The sequence below is a fragment of the Strix aluco genome, chromosome 4 (assembly GCF_031877795.1).
Source record: "Strix aluco isolate bStrAlu1 chromosome 4, bStrAlu1.hap1, whole genome shotgun sequence".
Taxonomy (NCBI): Eukaryota; Metazoa; Chordata; class Aves; order Strigiformes; family Strigidae; genus Strix; species Strix aluco.
Window position 1 is genome coordinate 83,873,458 of NC_133934.1, and position 21,314 is coordinate 83,894,771.

At 38.1% G+C, this 21,314-nt stretch overlaps 1 protein-coding gene across 4 annotated transcripts in view; it reads right to left on the minus strand.

Annotated features, from left to right (window-relative positions):
• The window catches only part of ARHGAP10 (Rho GTPase activating protein 10), a 152,694-nt gene that overhangs the window by 34,319 nt on the left and 97,061 nt on the right, over positions 1–21,314 (minus strand). For all 4 annotated transcript variants that reach the window (XM_074823836.1, XM_074823837.1, XM_074823835.1 and 1 more), the window contains 2 exons: positions 21,112–21,271; positions 5,830–5,980 (listed from right to left, as the gene is read on the minus strand). In XM_074823836.1, the coding sequence (XP_074679937.1) occupies positions 5,830–5,980; positions 21,112–21,271 (311 nt within the window). The remainder of the gene's footprint in view (positions 1–5,829; positions 5,981–21,111; positions 21,272–21,314) is intronic.

The window sequence follows — 21,314 nt, forward strand, 5'->3', positions numbered from 1 at the left end:
TCTCTTATCCTTGTCACCAGTGAAGGGAAGCAAGAGCACCCCATATGAGAAACACCTTATTCAGTGAAATGCAACTCTCGTCCATAGCAAACTGGCTGAAGAGCTGAACAGCTTGAAGTCTTCATTCCACTTACACTCTTGTGTGCTGGGTGACAGCATTTACTTTCAACCAACAGAGGCTGGCCAGGGCACAGCTGGCATGTAGCAAAGATACGTCAGTGACTTCCATGCCCGGGATTAATGGCTTTTAGCATGCCAAATTGGCCTTCTTACAGTATTATGTGCCCTTGCATGTCTGTGTGCAGAAGGTAGAGAATTAAAGAGATGAAGGATTATTACAGGAGATCAGAGATTTTTAATAATGCCAGGCCTCAAGGAAAGACTGACCCTTTCTCCTGAACTCCCCATTCCTTCTTTAAATTCAAATTTCAATTTTAAGTCTATTCAAATTCCCTTTCCCTACACCTCTGACTCCTGCTGTGTGCATGTGTGTGTACATGTGGATGTGTTTACTTTGAACAGTACAGCCTCTATATTTCATATACTGAAAGTGGACAAGCACTGGCGATGATTCTAAGGCAATTCTCACAGCAACCATGAATATTTGACATACATCATTCGAAAAGAAATAAAAGTTAGGATATGTTTACCACATTATGACAGTTAAATTTGATTTCAGATTAACTGTGGAGCAAGTAGGTTGTAGCAAGTAGATTACTCACAGCTACAACAACGGCCAGACAATGTACATTGTGTATATAAAAAGTGGACTAAAATTATTTGATACCTCCAAGAATGTAAGTATCTTCTATGGACCCAAAGCTTCCCAAGCAGAAGTTGATTATCTAAATAGGAAACTGGGACCCTATACATACCCACTATTAACCTAAGAAAAAGCTTCACCTTTACTGACAGTAGCTCCAAAAAGACTTTTACTTTGTATAGCACTCATCCGACTGAGAGCCATCAGGTGGAAAAAGCTGTGATAGATCACACAGAATTGCGGGAACTATTCTTGCAGCAAGGTGAAATACAAACTATCTTAAAATTGTACATGGCAAACAGCAATCATCCTGATCTTCCCCTCACAACTAATATTGGTGCACCTATTTTGTAACAGCATAGCTGTGTGTTCTGTTCAGCTGTTAACAATAGCTTTGTAAGCAAGTGTTATGAGCCCTTATGGCTTTTTGATATGCCTATGTAGCTGCTTTTCTTTCCATTTCCCCTACTATGTGCCAGGTTACAGAAACACTTCCAAGCAGCAGATTCAGAAATAGAAAGAGTTCAAGGCCAGGTTTCACACCTGCAACCTTGCTGCTCTGGGCTGTTCCAGCCCTGAAGACCAGTCTCCTTGTTATAAATCCAAGGCTTTCTCTAACATCCAGGTTTTATGTTCAGTAGTTCCAAATGAAGTTTATGGTTTTTTACTTATTTGTTTGGGGCAAGAAGGGATGGGAGGAGGAGGGAGAGGGAATACTTCATGGAAGCTATGTAACCATTACATGTATCATATTTACTTTGATGAAGTAATTTACCTGAATGCCACAGTAGTTCATGCTAATTAATTTATCACCCAATTTAAGACAGTGTCTCACTCCAATTCCTGCAAAAAAATCAGAAAGAGCTACTCCTATTCAACACTAACATACCATTCATACTTTGGCTTCCCTAAATACTTCAGAGGGTAATATATGTTAGCACAAACTTTAAAGGGTTAAGTAGCAGTTCTAATTTTTATTTCTTTTAGAATTCTAGACAAGAATCCTTTTCTAAAGCACTATAAATATAAAACTTAATTTACAGCAGCAGCTATTGCAAACACCCCATATGCCTCCTGAGTTCCAGAGTCAGGGGACAGGAGACAAATGCCTTAAGAACAAAACAAAAAGCCCCCTGTATGATACTAGTGTGCTACGTCCATGTATGTGCCAATGCAAAATTTTGACACCTAGAGGTTATTTAAATAGAAGAAGGCATCAGCAAGCACTGTGGCTTAAGGAGTATATTTTGGTTTGTTTAGAAAACAAGTTGTTCTGTAGTTGGTCAAATCACACAAGACCCATTTCTTGACTCCAGGTGTGATTTACGCAACTCATGCTGACTCTCTGTTCTTCTTGGATGGACTGCATTACACTGCCTACCTTACACAGGACTTTTCCTGCCATGTTGCTCTAGCAGCCCTGCAAAATAGTTCAGTAATCTCTAAGTCTCTGGTACAGAAAAAGATTGAACAAAAGAAATTTATTTTGCTACAAGTATATAAAAATTAAAATAAAATTGGGAGGGAACAAAACTGTAACTCTGCATTGCCTTCTAGAAGAAATATAAACAGAGCTCTCTTCTGATATATACTGACTGTCCAAATGGAAAATAAAGACCCAATGACATTTTTAAAAGAACAGGATAAACAACCCTCTGTTCTACTGAACAGTCTTTCTCTCTCTGTATAGAGAGAATGCAAAGTAATTTTTACATAGCTGAGACTGTAAGCCACAGGAGTTTCTGCACTGCTACTAACTGACTCTAAAATACATTCAGATAGTAGAAGGAAACAAAACAAAAAAAAAAAAAAGAAAAAAACTATTTCCAGAAAAAGAAAAGAAAAAAACACAAATCCCACGTCTTCATTTTAGAAGGCAAGAAAACTCTGGAAATGATCCTAATGTAAATCTCAGACAAATCTGCATTTTGCTGAAACAAGAACTTCAGGTTTAGGCCATGTACGAAAGTAGCTCAAAGTTCCCCATTAAGTCTAGTTCTACTTGAGACACTGAGATGTTGAAAAACTTCAGAGTGAAAATTTAGTAACTGGCTTACCACAGAGGAAATAAGTTGAAAGAAAAACAGACAGTATCATCTGTGACTTAAGTTTGTCTTTCAGGAAATGAAGATCCTTATGGTAGTAAATATAATACTTGAATTGTTTGCAAACAGGTTTAATCATCTAATTGCCATGTACAAGGAAAATCTATGTGCTATCAGAACTCAGTACAGTTAATTACTAGAAGGCAAAATAAAGATTTTTATCAAACACAGTGTGTGTTCTTCAGCTATTATATCTATTGATATTTATGTCACTTAGAACCCTTTCTGGGTGGTTGCTGCATACATTTGGTGTGCAGTCAAGAAGCTTCCCGACTGCAAACGTGCTTTTAAAAAGAAAAGCTGGCCCGAACCCTGCATTTCCAATTCAAGCAGTGGATTCTGAAGCCTGTTAACTCCCTGGAGCAGCTGATAGTTAAAGACTTGTTTCCGCTTTTCTAACAATTTCCTGGTTTGCATAACAATCCTAAAAGAAACACACTCAAGAAGTTTTCCAGCACAGAGAGATTTTTGTCTCCCAACATACTTCCAGTTTCAAGGCATAGAAAATATTTATATATAGTTACAATAACTTTAGAGATATATTTGTCTACAAATATATTTACATATAAATATGTATCAGCTACTTGGTTTAAAACAAGATTATGATAATTTTGCCATATCCAGGAAATACAAAACACTGGCTTATGCCTGGTGCTTAACTCATGCCATTGTGAATAAAGAGGGGGGAGGGAAGGGGTTTAATGTTTAATTTCCTGTTAAAAACACACACAGGATAAAATCTTCCAAAGAGCAGTTATAAAACATGCATTTGTTAGCCAAGAAACTAGGTAAATATGGAATGAAGCCCAGGCTCACTTTTATTCCTTTCCCCCCTCTCCAGAGAACAAAGTAACTGAAGGCCACGGCGCGTATTTGGAGGCCCTGAGCTCTACTCAGTGACTAGATAATTCATCAGCCTAGCTGATTTATGCACCCTGTATCCATTGGGGTGGTTCCTCAGCTGACGCAGCTGAGCTCAAGGTACCGTATTGCCATGTATACTGCACGCATGCCAAGCAACCATTGTACCAACTACCGACTACCTCACCGACACCTCTCTAGCTAAACACAAATAAAATAAGCCTTAGCATGCAGTCGGGACCTACCGACAGCCAGTTTTCTAGCAACACCAGACTGAGAATTCGGGTTGACCCAGCGCTGAGGGATCTGGTGGAGTTGGGACCGGTCAGTGTGAGGTTAATGGTTGGACTGGAGGATCTCCAAGGTCTTTTCCAACGTAGATGATTATGTGAGAATACCGCTACCTTCAGTAGCAGCTAAAAACACTACAGAGGATATTTTTTAAGAAGTTACAAGGGGAAATATTCTTTTCAGATGCCATTGAAACTCAGTGCCATCCATCCTGGAACTGTGACTTCACCTGCAGCAATTCAGGCTTGATCACAGTTCTGCCATGCATGATGATGTATTAGGTTATTCTGCAATTCACCACACTAGAAGTCCCAGACAAGTACCAAATTTCTGTATGATACATAACAATTACAGCCTTTAAGAACCCTGGTTCTTCTCTTTGTCGGGATGCCCAAATTAGACAAAAATATAGACTGTATTTAGGAGAAAATTGAGCATTTATAACTGTTTTCAACAGTAACACTGCATTTTTGGATCTTACAATAAAAATAATCCACCAAATACTTTGTCTACTGTGTTAGAGTCAAAGTCAGGTCCTCAGAGCACATCTTGCAGCACAGAATTGAAGAGGTTGTGGTACTTCTTGCGACCTGCTGGGATTCACATTCAAAATTAGAAAGCAAACAACTCTGTGAGTGGCTTCAATTTAGTTTTGTTTTTCAAACGAGGATGAATTTATTACTGCAGATACAGCTCAAGAGCTTTCTTAGCTTTTGGTAGCATATTATTCAAATTAACACAGCTTAAGCTTTTTAAGTAGATGCACCTTAAACATGTTCCAGTCAAGGCATTTAGTTCCATATTTGATGCAAGAAAAGAAAGGCACAGAGATTACATATCTCTCTGGTGAATTAGATCTGATGGCAGGCATGCTGAATTTCTTGCAGATTCTTTGTAAAACTGGCTTTGAGACAGTAAACAGTCCTGAGTTTATTTCTAAAACCTGCACTTAAGAGCTGTTGTAAATATTTGTGCTCTTTCCGTAAGAAATCAACCACTGATTTAATGACAGTTCATCAGTGAATCTCATACTACTGCATGAGTTCAAAATCTTCCTGTTTATTTTCACTTGCTGATAACTGGACTTTGTGCCCTGATCCCATGATTCTTCATGTGAAAAGACTAACAACATTAGGAAGGAGAAAGGGAATAGGGTGGAGAAAATCTGTAACATAAAATGAGCCCTGAGTTGCCTTCTCGGTACTCTATGTACCCCCAAGCAATAAAATTTCAGGAAAATGGTTATGTTTCTGGCCAACAGTCAGTATATATAAAAGATGTTATACACCTTTTGCCTCATGTACGTTGCTACTGCATACTCCATGAAAAGGCAAGATATTTGTTTTCTTTGCTTCTCAACAGTAAGGCAAGTTTACAAGTATTTATTGCTAGTTACATCAAGGTATTAAAGATTTAAGTGAAGTAGTAGTATTCTCCAGTGCAGTGGTGACCTGAGCCTTTAATCCAGATGAATTTAACTGTAGAGTGCATTAGCTCTTCTCATAAAAGATTTGCTGTAATTTTAGTTCTTTCTCCATTTATCTTATGGCTGTGTAATCTTCAGTAGAGGTCAAAGAGATTTCCCCAAAGAAACAGGAGCTGCTTCTCTTTTAGAGGGGAAAAGCATATTTAAGACAGTTCGTCCTACTTTTAAACATGTCACAGGACAGTACTCTCTATAGTCTCCTTGCTTCTTCACATGTTCCAAAGCAATTAAACAAGCACACAGATGAAATATGAAAACACCTACTGAAGATAGGATACACGGCCCATCTGCTGCAAAGACTGAAATTACTACTAACATCTTACCATCATCCAGCTCAAGACAGAGATTGTAAACAGCCAGAGGCCTCTTAATACGTTGTCCTTGTCTTCTTGATTGCCTTGGTGGGGCATTTGGAGCAGATACTGACATAGAGATTGGCTCAGGCAAAGTGGCATCAGGCAGGGTTTTGAAAATCTGCAATCAAGAACACAAAGGGTGTTAATTGTTTATCGCGAAGAGCAACCTGTGTAATGCAACTGAAAACCATTATCAAACAACATTTGTTTTGGATTTAATTCAAAGCAGGCAGGAGCCAAAAATCCATTCCTTCAAGTTTGGGAGTATGCCGTGGGTTTTTAATGAGTGCTTTTAAAACAAATAAATAAATAAATAAAATATGAAAATAACCAAGAGCACTGTCTACACATTAACCAAGCTGCAAATCAGTTAATCCAAAGACAAAATATTTGCAGCCATGCTTGCCAGCTGGGATGGAGGCGAAGGGGAAAAAGGGGGATACTAACTTTATAAATTAGTAACCAAAAAGCTGTATAGCATTAGCGAGGACCTATAATTTTGCCAGAATACCGATTTTAATTTTCAAAACTTCTGATATCATTATAACATTGGCCATCTTAATTAAAAAAAAAAAACAAAAAACATACTCTTGAAGAGAGCAAGGGGAAAATTTTGAGGGGAGGGTTTTTTAGTGAGAGATACTATAGTAACATACCATGGGAGAATTTTTTCAGTTAACTATTGCATATTGAGTCACATATATATATTATGATATTCACAAAAACGCCTCTGAAAAGGATTGCATTTCTTGTTATCATTGTATTTTTTGAGTCATGACCATTAGCATATACCACTCCATACAAAATACCATGTCATTTCTCTCTGGATTAACCAGCAATGCAGATTTGCTCAACCTGATAACATTTTCACTTTAACTGCCACATACAGGGTACAGTCTAATGATGCTGATTTACTTCTCGAAAATTATTGGTATGCTGATGTACAATTTAACAGCAGCCTTTTACAAGGGATCATGGCAGATTCACATGAACAAATTAGCTTAATATGTATTTCGTCAAAGACAAGCCAGCACATAAAGAAAACCACAAAGAGCAGCTTTGTACAAGAAAAGCCCTGTGTCTGTCTGGCACCTTACAGCGACACAACACAGTAATATAACAAGATATAATGAAACAGTATATGGTGCTCTTTTACCCTGCAACTTTACATTGCCACATATCTGTATAGGAAATATTATAAAGACGAGACGTGTAATGAATCCTTTGAAGGAGAAGCTTTTTATGAAGTAGAAATTCATGCAGAAAGTATGAAGAGACACCACAGATAACACATTTTTAGATTATTACAGCACATATCAGGTGCAGCAGGAAACTAAAAGCCAGTCAGGCTACTCTACAGGTGAGAAAAATGCCGTAAGAATCCTGTGGTAAGGCAACTCAAGATACCATGTTAGAAGTAGAAGAAACTCTACGTGCCATCATATCATGGCCTGTTAACCTTGAATATTAACAGATGTAGGAATAAGATGACCCAAGAACTCACATATACACTGGCTTATGGACGTTTAATTATCGCTCTTGTACCAGCAGCTAGAAGACTGTGCTGGTACAAAATAATCAGAAACACCATTTTCCATGAAAACTGTGAAAGAATGACCATATTGCCAAAACCGGGCAGCAGTGGGCCGGAAGCCTGTATATGGTGTGCAAAGGAAAACTCCAGTGAAAAAATTACCTTCCTTCCCAATAAGTGAATGTTGCTGTGGGGGAGGTAAAATGATGTAATTTGAACTTCCCCATACCAGTGTTAAGAAAACTGGCTCCCACTCCTTCACATGCCTATGAACAAGGGATTACAAGAGAGAGCACCAAAATAGCACATGGAACTCTAAAAACAAAATGTTTATAAAGAAGAAAGGAAACAGTTCAACCTGGTTCTCCTCAGTACAGACACAGCAGCACTCTCAGACAGTGACAAAGCTCTAATTGTGCTCAGAGTGCTAAAAGACATTTCTTAAAACATGATGCAATATATAACAACGAAATCTAATGTGCACCTACATGGCACTTGGCTAACAGTACCACACTGCCCCCTTATGTGTAAATACAAGGCTAGATTGAGCAGGTTTAGAGATAAATATTTTCTTCTGAAAAATTCAAAAGTACCAAAACTTTAAATGCCATCTTTTCCATGGACTAAGTGCTGCGTTTGGGTTCCCTGGTAAATAACTCTCTGCCAAGAGGTTTCAGCATGTTGTTTACTATGTCACATTCCACAGCTGTGTTTACTTGTACAGCCTTATCCACGCATCTCCGCTGAAATTAACGATGGCGAGAACAACAAGTATTCCCCAGGAGTACTTCACAAGAGATGAGCTTTCATGTATGCATTTAGGTGACTTGTACAAGTTGCAGTGAAGTTCTTAAGTGTTTTTTCCTCACCTCTTACAACTACTTCAATATCTTCTTCTAAAACTATTAGCGTGAGAAACTAAGAGTCACAAAAGCAAAACACAATCAAGAAAACCATCAAGGCTATCCTTACTCAATGATACTTGGTGCCAGACAGGCAACGGGATAATGAATTGGAGACAGTATGTATCTAAGGAGATTTCTAATGGCAAGTAGCTATGTGATGTGAAAAAAACAGTCGGTGGTTTGTTTTGTTTTATTGCAGGGAAAACCCCTATACAATAAAGAGAAAAAATAACAAGAAAGCAGTGAAGTCAACCTTCAAAGAGTGGCAGGCCCGCCCATGCTAGCTAACTTCACAGTGATACCAGTGGCAGGTAGACACAAGCTACCCAGAATAGTGATGTCTCCCCTAATAAAAGGTTAGGGTTACTGACTCTTCTCTTTCACTGTCAGGATAAGCATATCACCTCTAATTTTTCAGTCTTTTAGTGGCAGAGCTGCGCACAAATGTTTCTCAACAGCACTGCTCAGTGCAACCCAGTGCTACCCAGTCACAGCGCTGGGCTGAGGGCAGGCAGTCTGAGCTCCCTTCTGCAGACAAGACACTCAGGCAGGCATCAGGTCCGTCCCCTATTTTACCTCCCTCTGCTCTCGACTTCTTGTTAGAACAGATGGGTAGGGAAATCTCATTTCTGGGATGAGGTCAGTAAGTAGTATATTGCTTTCTAGGGAGCAGAGATCACCTCCCAAGAGCTCCTGGGTATCACGAGGCCATGTGTTCTCCACACCAACTGGGAGCAGGGCAAGGGTCCACACAAACTCCATTCTCTCACTCCTACATTTCTCTGATGCAGTGTTACAAAGCTGTAGCTCTTTTTTCCTTGTGCTCACATTCAACATCTGTCTCCACAGAGAACAAAGGGATTCCTGAAAGAAGTATTTAGATATGAACTAGACGATGCAACCTCTTGACGATCTGAAGAGTAAATTTACCCATGCAGAGGAAATTGAGACTAAGTGTCATACTCAGCAATGAAATCGCCAAGTATCATGAGTTGCTCTGCAGGATTCTGAGAAACATAAAAACAAACAAACAGAAAAAAAAACAAAACCACACACAAAACTACCACTAGAAAGATCACTAGGTTTTGGGTTTTTTTATACAAAAGAAACAGGAAACATCCTGCCTTTGCGTGTTGCACAAAAAAGTGTATTTGGGGCCATTTTTGCTCTTTCACACATCTCATATTTGTGTTCATCCCTACTTTGGTATTTTCTTCTTGTCTTTTCAGTATGAAAAAAAAAAAAAAATCCAGTACAGCCCATCCATAACTAGACTTTCAGCAGCAGAAATCTTTCTGTTGCAGGCCAAATCTATAGCTTGTACCAGAGTTTTGCAAAGGTGAGCATCTGAAAAGGAAGCAGAAGGTCAACCTCTGCCCTAAGAAGTGCACATACAGCATTCAGCTTCTCTTTCTTGCTTTATTTTCACTTAAATAGACAAGTACTTTTCATCATGCTTTAATGGATATTTGTTTGCTGCACCGACAGAAGCATTGTAACATCTGCCTGAGAACGAGGGGATGGAGGGCATGTTTTATTTCAGTTGTGGGGAGAAAAGTTTTCTGGTTTTATTCAAATTTGCTTTTAGCCTTATTAATTATTTAAATACTACTGAAGTATAAATGTTTCACAGCTGATGCAGGATGCCTGCTGTGGAAGACCTATTGTCAGAAGCACACCGTGTATGCACAGAAGACAGAATTTGAAATCATACACACACCGTGTGAGCACTTGAAATGGTGCTAATATTGTTGTGCTTTGGCTTGCACAACAGCATGGAACCACACCTAAGTTTTGGAATACCTTCTTGCACTGCAAACTGTTGCTATCAGACGCGTGGCGAGACAACCACACACATCCAATTGGATGGAAACCCTCCTGTGGAAGAACAGGATTGGAACGTGCTATTTAACAGAAGATCTCTCTGCTACTCCAAAAGCAGCTTCCCTTCAAGTAAAAGTCAGATCTACCACCATCACTCATCTAGACTGCAGAAGTTAACACAGCTTAGACCAATGCCTATATAAAGACAAGAATGAAGTCCACTCATTGAATTACCTCATTCAAGAAGCAATAAAAATGTTTTAAATGAACCTCTGAGTTTAAGGACTTCAGTCACATCCAGTGTTACACAGCTTTTGAGACTGTGGCCAAACTGCATTAGATTTATAGTATATCAGTTCTCTACAATGTAGTTCTCAAAAGCACTGGCATTCTGCTACTGACCTACTTGGGGGCACACTCAGAAGCTAAGTGAAACAATTTACATACGGGAGAAGAATAACATGAGTAGCACTCAAAATTTTATCAAGCAGCAAATTCAACTGTTAAGTCAGTCCTACTCAAGTTAGTCCAGTATTTTAAATGGTTGTTTAGGTCTGATCTTACATGAAAGCAGAATTTAAAAGTGCACACTGACTTAAGTGGTGGATCAGACCTGAAGCCTACAGTGTAAAAGTTACTCGAAAAAAGATGAGACTCTTGTGGAACAATTTAAAACATTGGTATGTTTGACCTATTTTGCTCTATGCAATAGTACAAAATGGATACTTTACAAGGCTAAACAAACCACAACCCATCTTGGATATACACCGCTAATAACAGCTCTGTCTAGAGCAGTGAGCGCAAGGCCATCCCTACATACAACCATTCCAATTCCTAAACCTGTGTCCCACAAACTCTATGGAAGCAGTTCTTAAGAGTAATGAGCCAAATTCAACATATTATCATACTGTATTCTACCAGCAGATCCACATGGCAGCAGCCCAAGGAATTTTGCCAGATTCCCCTTAATCTGCAACAATAGCGTTGGACTCTAGATCCTGAACTCTTACTAGAGCCAATTTTAGAAATGAAAAAAAACCATGGCTGGGAGGAGTTAACTTGCCCTATTCCATGAGTTTATGACTAGATGTATAGTTGAACGTGGAAATGTAGATTAGATTCTGCTGCTACAAGAGAATACTGATCTATTCTTTCTGGTCTCAAGCAGAACTAATTAATGAATTTCAGTATGTTTGCCAGGAATCACTTTAGGAAAAGACCCAGACATCAGGTCATCTCTGTCTGCTTTGTATCACTGGGGTAATTAAAATTTCCTCTAAAAATCAGTGGGAGGCAAACAGCAAGGACAGAGTGGGATGAAAAAGAGGGGAGAAAAAAATGGAGGCTTAGTAATAGAGCTAATGAGGATAAACTTATAAAAAAAAAATCATTAACAGCTTAAAACTGTGCTGTGATTTTGTTGCAAGACAAAACCCCCATTCACTCTCATTACACCTACCACACAGAACATGCCTCTATTTCCTCTGAATACATGTGCAAGAATCAGAGTAACAGAAGTCGCTGTCTAATGCAAAAGAGGCTAGAATATGCAAGGTCATTCCAAATGCTTTGAAATTGGGCTAGTGGTATAGCCTTCACTATTACAACCATATTTTTTAGAGGACAGTATTTCTCCAGACAAGAACATCATCAGTACAAGTTTTTTTTACTTGGGTAATTTCCCTTCCAATACGTACTTGATTTGCGATTGGTAAATAAAAGACACACACACAGACACTTCAACTAATGTTTATTGAACAGTATAAAACACCATCCACCTAGGTCACATACACAGCTCTGCCCTTATACATTTTATGGCTACGGTACTCCTTGCAGTTCCATGACAACCGGCTAACCTATATGCTGATCAAATAACATTTTATAAATTAGCAGCTGATGGGATAGTGCAAGAGAAACTTATCACCATAATCTTTTCTCAACTTAGCTTCAGAATGCAATGCAAACCCAATTCAGGTTAGATCCAGTCACCTGTACAAAAACAGAAAACATATGTTTATATTAGAGACAAAAATGCTCAAAGACATCAACTGTCTCAGTAGTTCACAGCGTACTCTTACCTCGATAGGCTAAGCTTTTTTCCTCTTAAAGTAATGAAGACAGTGGCCGTGCCATTCTTTTGCATTTTCTGCAAACATAAAACAACGTCTTTTATGTCAAGTTATAATTTTACTATAGATACAAGCATTTCAGGAAGTGCAAGGTGAAAAAAAAGCATCTTAAAAATACATTGCGGTAGCTCAACCACTAGCCACTAACTGTACACTAATTGTAATCCATTTTTTAACAGAAAAAACCCACATTCAATAAGATGAAAAGGTCTAGATTTTTTTTTTTCTTCTTATCTGAAGGGATTGCAGAAGCTAACTGGAGCTATTAAAAGTTTAATCATAACAGAAATTATAAAAAAATCAACTTCTGGAGAGCTAGGACAAAAGTTTTACTTCAAAATTGATTTCTGAACCAATTCTAACAATCTTATAAAATTTCTAGTGCACTGAAATCTTTAAAAAATGATCCTTTGTTACTGTAGTTTCTTACTCTTTTGCATTTTACTTTACTATGGATGTTAGATCAAACTATTTCATTTCTGATTTTAGTCAACATGATCCATTTCTTCTGGTTCTCAAACCCATGATTCAATAAATATAAAATACATGCTCTAGAAATTCTTTACATCTAAACAGAATTTGTGTTCAGTGTACAAAGTGTGATGAAGTTGATTATTTCTAAAAATCATATTAAATATTTTTGAAAAAAGGTTTACACAATCTCCAATAAAAATTGATCAACAACTTAATTAGAATCCTTAAGTAACTTACCTCCCCAAGGTTACCATTGTGTTCACTCCAGTATAGGTGTGCCTGCCTTGAAGTAGTTATTCTGACTTCTGCATTTCAGTATCTACACACTGTAAAATATGATTTGCTGTGCACTGCCTTCTATGAGATTGCATGGGATGCAGATTTGCTGAGGCTTTAGATTTTGAGGCTTGAATTCCACTACAAACCACAAAACACCTTTAAACAATATTCACAATCATTATATTTGGGGGAAAAAAAACCAAAAAACACAAAACACATCGAGTTGAAAGATAGCTGAAGCTAAGCCTCTAGAGGGGCACCAACCAGAAAGCATCAACAATGCTCTTGATGTTGCCTGGCACACTCTATTTAGTTACAGTGCAACAGAAGATACAGCCTGAAAAGTAACGGGGTATAAGTCAAAACTAGAAACAGGAAACATCCTTGGCTGTGAGCCAAACCACAAAGCTCTGGAAATATATAAATAAATAAATAGATCTAAGACAGTCTTTTCTTCATTGCAAAGACATCATTTGCTGAGACCATCTGCTTTGCAGCCTGACTACCCATAACCAAGTGAAACTCTGCTTTTACGGATTTGTGGACACTGCGAGTCTCGATCTCATACTAAAACTGGAGTATCTTCTATTTGCTCCTCTTAATATAAAAGGAACTAGAGCTCTGGACAAACTGGAAACTACAAGAGTGACAAAAGAACCGAGGGAATTTTCAGACAAACCCGATGTATCTGTAGACCTCTAATAGCCACTACCTTGAACCACGTAGTTCACATCTGAGATTTAATGAAGAAACTAAACACAGCCTGTAAAACATGACATTACAATCTGGAGGACAGCTGTGAAAGGATGAAAGAAAAAAAACCACACCAAGGTTAAAATCGTGTGTCCTCTGATCACTTGCGAATTATGTTTGTTGACTCAGCCTTTCTAAAAGTAGCACTCCTGATACAAAGACTGCAGCTTCCACCATATCACATCTCGCTCCACCTTTTAACAATTCATGAGAGGAACCCTCCTGATAGCAGCCCATTCACTGCTATCAACCAATCCATTTTATTCATTGAAGGAAATGAGAGAGTTAACCATGTACCAGGCTTGAAATACCTACACATTTGTCCACTGCACCAGCAGAAACAGCAGATTCACCTCCTCTTCTGTGCTCACCAACTGTAACTCACACCAAGGAGAGTATTTTTAAAAGGCTGTCCTTCCCTATTACAGCTACACACTACACACATAATAGCTTTGTGTATCTTGTCTAGTTACAGGAAATACTTAAAATTACTAAAAAAAAGCACCTTCAAATTAAAAAATTAAATACTCATTCTAATTACCTAGCTTCCTAAAACATAATCCTAGTTACTACATGGAAACTAATGAGAAGGAGAATGTTTGCAAGTATTTTCTCTTGCAAAGAGTGCAAGAAATCATGAGAAGATAAAAGGCAGCACTTACAAACCTAAGTCAGGAGCCAGCAAAAGCAACAACCATGGCCAAACACACCACAGGTAAACATGATCTCCCCTTCATTTGTAATAAGCATACATATATAAACATTTATACACACACACATAAATATGTCATACCTAGTCTTCTATAAAATCTATGAACAGAAAAATAATTATATATTGAGAATAAAAACCTACATTTGATCCCCTACCACACTGTCACTGTATAAAGCATCAGAATGAAATGTCAAGATCTTTGCAAATGACACTTCCAACTGTAGCCAAACATGCAGCTTCACCAGTATTTTCTTCTCCACAGATTCCCCTGCTGCCATTACAAGGATTTATATCATCATTGCTTTGTACAATATTTTCTGCTCTTTGTTTCTGTTAAAATCCATTTTTTTTTATCTTACATTACAACTGTAGGGTCTCTGGAGGCAAAGAACATATTTTTCATTTGTGTCCCCAGCACCCTCTGCAATGAAGTACTGATGCTTCATTAGTATAAATGGCATGTGCACGAAAATATTGGAAATAAACATTATCAATTGACTGCCACATATTGTTTATTCTAAAAATCTGTTAAACAGTTTGAAATACACTAACCTCTCTGGTAAGGAAAAGGTCTACTAGAATTCCAAAGAGCATGTACAAAAACTCAAGCACATATTGCACTATTATCCATTAGCAACGATCAGACAGGATGGCATTCAGGTCATTTTAGCCAATATAAAGAAAAAAAAAAGTTTGTAAATCAATACTTCACTTACCATTGAAAGCTGCAATAAAGTATAATTCTTATGTCACACAGCTTCTGCGTAAGAATTTACTTTTTAAACTCTTCAGGAGTGCAACAATGTTCCCCCTTTCCATGCCCCTGCGGCATTTCACCCAGTATTTTCTTTGACTAACAAAATTTTATTTAAAAACATCCATTTTAGCATTCTCTATAAGGACTTCCCCTTGCCTCCTCCTTCAAACATGCAAGGACAGCATCCTGACCATCCAGACTGAAGCAAATATTAGTCAACTGAACTCCACTCCCCTATCATAATTTCTGTTTATTTAGTTAGGAACATTGCCTGCAGGCAGTGGAAGACTTGGAAATTTCATATAAAGCTGAGGGATGTTTCCCAAAATTAACTGGAAATAACATAGGCAAATCAAGAAGGCAGAAGTCTGTGTCCATATTATTTGTACACGTCATGTATTTGTAGTGCAGCATCTCAGCAGACTGCTTTTATCTCTGAGAACATGACTTTTGTTTTTATTTTCTTTTTTAATCTAATATGGTTACTCACAGTACATGCTTCATTTCTTTTGGAGCAGTCTAACAGCATACCAATCCAGATACTGATCCAGACTCAGTTCCTTTTATCATCAACTGCAGTCACAAATGTGAGTGGAGATTTGATATACAGTCTTCTTACTATGCATAAACTACATTAAGATTTAGAAAACTGTAGTCCTTTAAACAAAAAAACAAAGAGAAAAGATTTGCAGTCAATTTACCACACCATGTGTGTGTGTCTTACATGAAACAACTTTCTGCTATCCATAGGGCAGAGAAAGGGTTTAAAGAGTTTGGACACACTGTAGTGGAACGAAAGAGCTGCTGCGACTTCTACCAGAAACCATGATGGATTTCTTTGTTGTGCCTGCTGCCCTTTCTGCTTTCAGCTCTGCCAATCATCAAGGTTTGTAAAGTGAATTAAGTTCAGGAATAGTTTCAGTGACACATGTGATTAGTTACATGCTTAAAGTTAAGCACATGCTGTATACCTTCCTGAACTGAAGCTCACGTGTTTCTTCACAAACTCTGCCCCAATGCAGATACCTTGATGTAATTTTTTTTTTCCCCCCTCCAAGTCAAATGCTTGTTGGCAAGAGAAACATTCAGCTGGGGGAGGTTTGAAATTGCTATGCACAGCAAACCACCACAATTACAATGCATTGCTTCTTGGTCCTCCGCTGCAGCCAAAGGCAAAGCAACATAAAAGCTGAAACAAGTCCTCGTTAGTATTTCTCATATGTTCCTTTATGAGGACTTCAAAAGACCTGCTGTGTTGTCAAAAATTAGCCTTAGTTTAGATGATGGCAGTGCCACTGTACCCTAAAGCACTTACCTGCAACAGAACTGCTTTAAACATGCAGTGATTGCTAAGTGGAGACATGTGCCACACCTGACTGTGCCACTTCATACTCTCAGATAAATAACTGACTTCACCTGCTGCCATTTCTTCTGTTTCACAAACATCACATGTATTATGCACTGTAATATGTTTTAAGGCTAAAGATTTTCCAACTATTACTACATGAAGTTGATACTGGCTTAAGAGGTTAGTTTAAAAAAAAAAATATCGTAAGAGTGCCTAAAGTAAGAAAAATTAAAACATTTGTATTTCATAAAAAAAAGTTTTCTCCATAAAACTCTTTTGAACAAAACAAAGCTAAAACAAAGACATATTTTGTCTGAAGTAAAATCTTTGCCCCTTATAAAAAGATTTATACAGAAAACAAATTAAAACAGTATCTGCCTTATATATAGGAACTATTGAGTTTTTCAGAATGAACATCTTTGAGATAATTTTGCCCATAGGTTGTCTGAATTCTAGAAAAAGGTATCTTTTACCATGCCTATTCCCTTTCAGCAGACTGGCTTTCCAGTCTCCATAAGGCACTTCTGTCTAGCCCCTCTCTTTTTTTCTTCTCATTTTCTTTCACTATAATTTTCATCTTCTTTCTGTTTTTGCAATCTTGCTATTTGTACTCACTATTCTTTCCTCCCCCATATGCTGGTTTAAATATTCCAGTCCCACTGAGATTTTTATTCCAGCCTCCTCCCTCATCTTCTTTAATTTCTTAGACTTCTTTTTTTATTCTGGGTTTTTTTTTTTTTTTCCCCCCTCTTAAAATAATGTTCAGGGAATTGAGAAACCAAAATGGCTCATATAACATTGAGGCATCTCTAAATGGCAAATAAATAAGCCCTTTGAATAGCGACATTCATTCCAACGAGTTGCCAAAACATTGTAACAAACAGCAAGATGAACATGTGCATGTTCTTCATGCCGCTGTGGAGTGGACCGTTCTTCTTCCTCACCGCAGTAAAACTGAGATGTCCAAGATTACCAGTCTGTGAAACCCTTGCGAAGAAAAATTAATTTATACGTTTGAAACTCATTTGAGGGAGGAGAAGATAAATCAAAACCTTTTTTCTGGGTCCTAGTTGACCACCACTTTTCATCAGAGGATTACTTCAAGGCCAAGCAAAGATTGTTCCAGGCATTGTACAAGCACAGCTGCAGTCAGTCCCCAAGTTCATTACCTCAAGAAAAGGAACATGAAGGAAAGGTATAGCTTCAAAGCAAAACGAACACAATGAGGAGACACAAACATGAATTTCTTGATGCTTTTTAGTGAAAGGAAGGATACAGGACATGGAAATCAAGGGAGACCAGGCAGGTACAGGAAGGGAAAATGGGACAAGACAACCAAGTATGAAATTATACCAACCTTAAAGACCTGCAAAGCAAAAGGAAGCAAGAATGCTGGTTCACACAGCACAGTCAACACAAAACATGGCAATTCCAAGCAAAACTATAGAGAGCTCATTTAATATCAAACCTGAACTTCCTCCCACTTTGACCAGAATATCTGACCGGCTTTCCCCTACAGCCATATGACAGAAACAAGCAAGATAATTCACAGGTCTCATTTTCCTCTGGACTGGCCTCCCTTCCACAGCAGGTGGTTCTGAGGGTCCATTGACATTGTCTCAGCTTGGGTCTCGTTTTTGGTTTTTCTTTCAAAGTAGAGATTCGTTTCTAGCTTATCTTCTGACTGGACACTGAGAAACACCCTGTCTGGAAGAGACTTATCCATAACTGACAAGAACAAAAGCTAAACAATTATTTCCCTAATGCTCTTCTATCCACCTCTTCTAGTCTTAATCATTGTGCAATTCTGACGCTAGTCAAGCGACACATCGGGCTGCACAGTCTAGTTCCAGCATTCAAGTCTCAACATTGGTCTGACTGCAAAACATCCCCTCCTCAACCTACTATGATCAGTTCACAGCCATGGTTTGGAAGTACGTATTCAGCCTGTAAACAAGGTGAAAGTGGTACTGACTGGTTTCTAGCTAGCAGGAAATAAATGTACATATCAACAAATCTTTTTTTAAAAAAACCAACCAGCTTATGCACTATGCATGATACTCTCATCTGAGTCCCCATATCCAGGTTTTCAGACATAAATTGCATAGAAGTTCTCTAAATAGTACCTATCAGAATGATGATAGTGGAATGACTGCATCAGGATTTCAAAGCTAATAACCCAATTAATTATGTCTCCTCTTAAAAATGAATTGTGGACCTCCTTCAATAAAGCTATCCAGACAAGACATAATGAACGGTGATGGAATTTGTAAATGAGGATTCATAGCGGTTTTTTTACCATTTTGTCTACCAGGTTACTGTATTTAAGCCGGAAATGTTAACGGCTATCGCTTCTACAGTTTGAAAGTTTGTTAGTCATTTCATTTGTTACAGGGGAAAAGAAATGCCTCTCCGCAGTCTGCCAGAGCCATAAATTACATATGCATGAAGTGTGAAGTGTCGCTTCAGTTTGTTTGTGTCAGCGTACCTCCATCTTGACTCCATCACTCTTCTACAGTTCCAAACTTCGCTTCTATTAGCGGAAGCTGCTAAAAATTAGCAGAGATGGAGTAGTGGCTGAATGAAATATTTGAAAGTATTTTAACCCACAGCTGGTAACTTTCACTAGGACTTCACCAGGGCAATAAAGAAAAATACCTAACACAAGACTCTTAGAAAGTCTGAAATGCGTAGAAATTCAAAACAACCATATAAAATAAACATTAGATTGACAATAAGCCGCTTGCCATTACAAGTAGGTCCCTGGTCTGCCCTAAATGAAGACGGCTCACTTGTAGAAGCAACATATTCAATTCAACTGTAAAATTTTTGCAATGCCTTAACACACACCTCTCTGTTGCCTTTGCTATAAATACACAGAGGTCACACTTGGGGCTTCCCTTCCATCTTGGAAGCAGCTCTAGCGTGGGAGAGGTTGCTGCAGGCAGACCACTGATGGCAAGTTCACTGTTAGAAATGACAGTGAAATGACAGAAATCCCTTAAAAAAAATTACAGCCTTCTAGTTCTAAAGAAGGCATAAAACCAAGGAATTATGGAAAATTATGCAGTATCATTTTGATGTACTTTCCATTCCCTGCTTCTCTACATTTTCAGAGGGACAAGAAAGGCCACTACAACTAATGTTCCAAACGTGAAACTGATGTCCAGTTTTTATAGACATGTGACTGAGCTGGCATAAGAATAAGATTGTGCTAATCCATGGTGATCTAGTGAATTGAATAAACATAACATCAACCTCTGTATGTCATTAAAACACCCTGGCTCTGCTCACTCACTCTCTCCACTTTCTTAAATTTGTGTGGTCACTGCAATAGCTTCAAAAGTATGAGCTTACTTTCATTTATAAGGTCCAAAATGAATAGCAGGGCTTACAATTCTTGGAATATTTAACACTTAGAACTTGAGTCACATCTGCAGCACAGTATTTTTCCAACAGCACAATGCCATACCTGTTCAACGTGTGTGTGAGGGCAGCATTACACCCTAAGTCAACCAAGTCAACAAAACCCACCATGTGGATACAGCCATGCCAACAGAAGCTTTGCCCAGCCTGTATCATTCAGAGAGGTGGCGTAATTACATTGTCAGAAAAACTTGAGACAGATATTATTTAGAGTAGATAAGACTTGACTTAGATAGCCAATTTCAACACTGTTAACCTTTAAAAGAAATAATTATTTCAATGCTCAGAGTGCTTAAGAAAGAAGAGAGGAAAAAGCACATCCTGGAATTTTTCCAAAGCACTCTTTTTGACAATAAGAGCGAGGGAGATGCTGCCCATCCTCCCAGTACAAGCAAAGTACTTCAAACATCCAGTTCCAGAAGTCAGCTTAGACACAAGAGGACCAAAGACACCAGTAAAGGACCTTTTTTTTTTTTTTTTAATTTCAGAACCCAGATTACATGTGCTAATATTCTGGACAGTACCTTGTATGTGTAAAGCACCTTAGTAACTGGCAGCTGCCACAGCAACAACTTGATTTTCAGTATTACCTCAAATACAAAAGCTTAGAATAACACACATTCGGCTGAAAACAAAGGAAATGTTAATACCTGGCACTCTCATAATGCTTTTTACCCATAAAATTCAGAGTATAGTAAAGTCTTCTTTTACTCTGTGAACTCTCAGAACCATGACACAGAACAATTAATTCAGACACTGGTCAAAGTACTTAATGGAGGAGCTAAAAACTGAGCCTAGGCTTTCTCTTTTCCCATCTTGTATCACTTTTGCTCAGAAAAACACATATGCAAATATCATAATGAAAATCTATTTGTGTACTATACACACAGAAGCACTGCTATTGCCAGGAAATACGCATTTTGAAATGTCAGTTTACTTATGAACAGGAATACTTATCGAGTATAAATAGCCAAAAGCATACAGCATACAGAGGATATTCTATAGAATTAAGCTATTTGTGACATCATACTTAACTCCACACTACCCATTAAATCTAGCAGATTGTTTTAGACAACGCTCAGAAATTCAGAGATGTATCAAAGCTTACCTTCTCGTGATTTTCTATCAGGATTTCGACAACGATATTCTGAAACTTGAGGTCCATGATGGCTGCTACAGTTTCCTCCTGTGGCCTCATTAAGGTTGGTCCAAATACTACCCCTAGATTTGCCACAGTCATTAGATTCCTCTTGGCATGCTTTGAAACGCTTTTTGAAAAGAATTGAAGGAAAAAACAGGAAATAGGTTATG